Below are 1684 nucleotides of genomic sequence, written 5' to 3' on the forward strand. Positions count from 1 at the left end.
TTACAACTTACATCTGCACAAAATCACACGCAATTGAACTAAGACACACACACACACAACATATTACAACCTACAACTGCACAAAATCACACAAAATTGAACACATAGTTAAGTTAACACATATTAAGACACATAGTGAATATGGTCTATGTAACAACAAACTAAAACATGGGCAATGACATAGTTTCTGTTAAATTTATATAGTTAAATTCATATATAAAATGTTTGAATATTTGATTTCATTAACGGTAGCATGGTTCATTCGGAAGAATATTTTAAAGGGTGGTGTAAAGAGCACAGTCCCTAATGGACAGATAGACGTCTGTAATGACTTCCTCTTTCCCCTCACATTTCCTCTTTGAGATATTTTCATATTGTTTTCCTGTGCATTCACACCAGCACCTGTGGTAGGCTACTTCTAAACAACTTTCTGACTAGCAAGAGGCACACAAGATCCTGTACAGAAGATGCATCTGTCTCTCAATTATAAGTCTAATGTGCATATACTCAGCTTCCTGCAATCGTGAGATTGCAATCAGCTATTTAGAGAAATCAGTCCTTCTATCTATGAATCAGTAAGGTTTTTTTCCATCTCTGCTTCTGCTTTTTGGTCTGGTTTCCTATATCAAATGGGTTGTGCGGTTGAGAGCAGAGGTGCTAAAAAGATAAGGGGGAGTTGTTTATGTTCTAAAACTCTTAAGAGACACTCAACATGAGAGGCGATCAGAACATGTCAGCAAAAATATTCCTTGTGGAATTTAACCAGACAGCAAACAAGCATGCAGTGCTAAAAAAAGCGCCTGTTTACACACCCACTGTGCTGAATTTTGATGAGTTTGACAAATTGGTTTTATTAAAAAAGCGGTTCGTTAAAGTATGAAAATGATTATTACCTAAACCAGGTCTTCATTACACTACATGGCAAAATGTATGAGCATCAGTAAGGTCAGGCGTTGGCAGTGGATGTTCCAATTCATCTCAAAGGACTTCATTGAGTGCCGTGGGTCCAACAGTTAAGGCATTAGAATATTAAGTAATACTAAAATATTTTTAGAAAAAGGGTTAGGGTTAGTATAGATATATTTTTTTATAATACAAACATTTTATAAAATATTTCTCTGTAAAATATTGTACTGGTGGAATCCTGTGACAATGCCACATTAGAAAAGACACTGAGCTCTTTCTACTATACAAACCAATAATTAGAAGGTATATTCGTAGAATATACACCTACTTTTGGACATACAGTATAGTGTATATTCATGACTGTTTAAAGTGTAATCACAGTTGTTTAAATATCTATGTCTCTGACTGAATGTGCATTATGGACCACATATGGAGATGCTTTACCGGGCCCTTGTCCTCATACCTGGGCTTGCCGGCTCCTGTGAGACTTTCCGCAATATCTCTGTCTGTTTCGAGGTCAGAGCCTGCAACTTGCCCAACTCCTCTGTTAGTTCAGTATAGGCCAAAGCCAGATTTACTCTGTAGAGAGAGCAGGAGAAAGAGAGAGAATGAGAAGGGAGTGACTGAGAAAGAGAGAGACAGTTAGAGTGAATTAACTAAACCGTTTTAGTCTCATAACCACCTGCAATCAAGTTTAACCAGGTGCTAAATGCATTGAAATAGCATTGCATCATGAGTACTTGAATACATTCTCTGTCCTCACTGTTTTATTCTTTCT

The 1684-nt window shown here is 36.9% G+C and overlaps 1 protein-coding gene across 1 annotated transcript in view; it reads right to left on the bottom strand.

The window, feature by feature from the left end:
* The window catches only part of LOC107568945 (TANK-binding kinase 1-binding protein 1-like), a gene marked incomplete at its 3' end in the record, with an annotated part of 33725 nt that overhangs the window by 1068 nt on the left and 30973 nt on the right, over window positions 1-1684 (bottom strand). Inside the window, exon 7 of the mRNA XM_016254945.1 lies at window positions 1370-1485. Coding sequence (XP_016110431.1) covers window positions 1370-1485 — 116 coding nt within the window. The remainder of the gene's footprint in view (window positions 1-1369; window positions 1486-1684) is intronic.

Source organism: Sinocyclocheilus grahami, unplaced genomic scaffold (assembly GCF_001515645.1).
Source record: "Sinocyclocheilus grahami isolate Dianchi unplaced genomic scaffold, SAMN03320097.WGS_v1.1 scaffold1295.1, whole genome shotgun sequence".
In the NCBI taxonomy this organism is placed as follows: domain Eukaryota; kingdom Metazoa; phylum Chordata; class Actinopteri; order Cypriniformes; family Cyprinidae; genus Sinocyclocheilus; species Sinocyclocheilus grahami.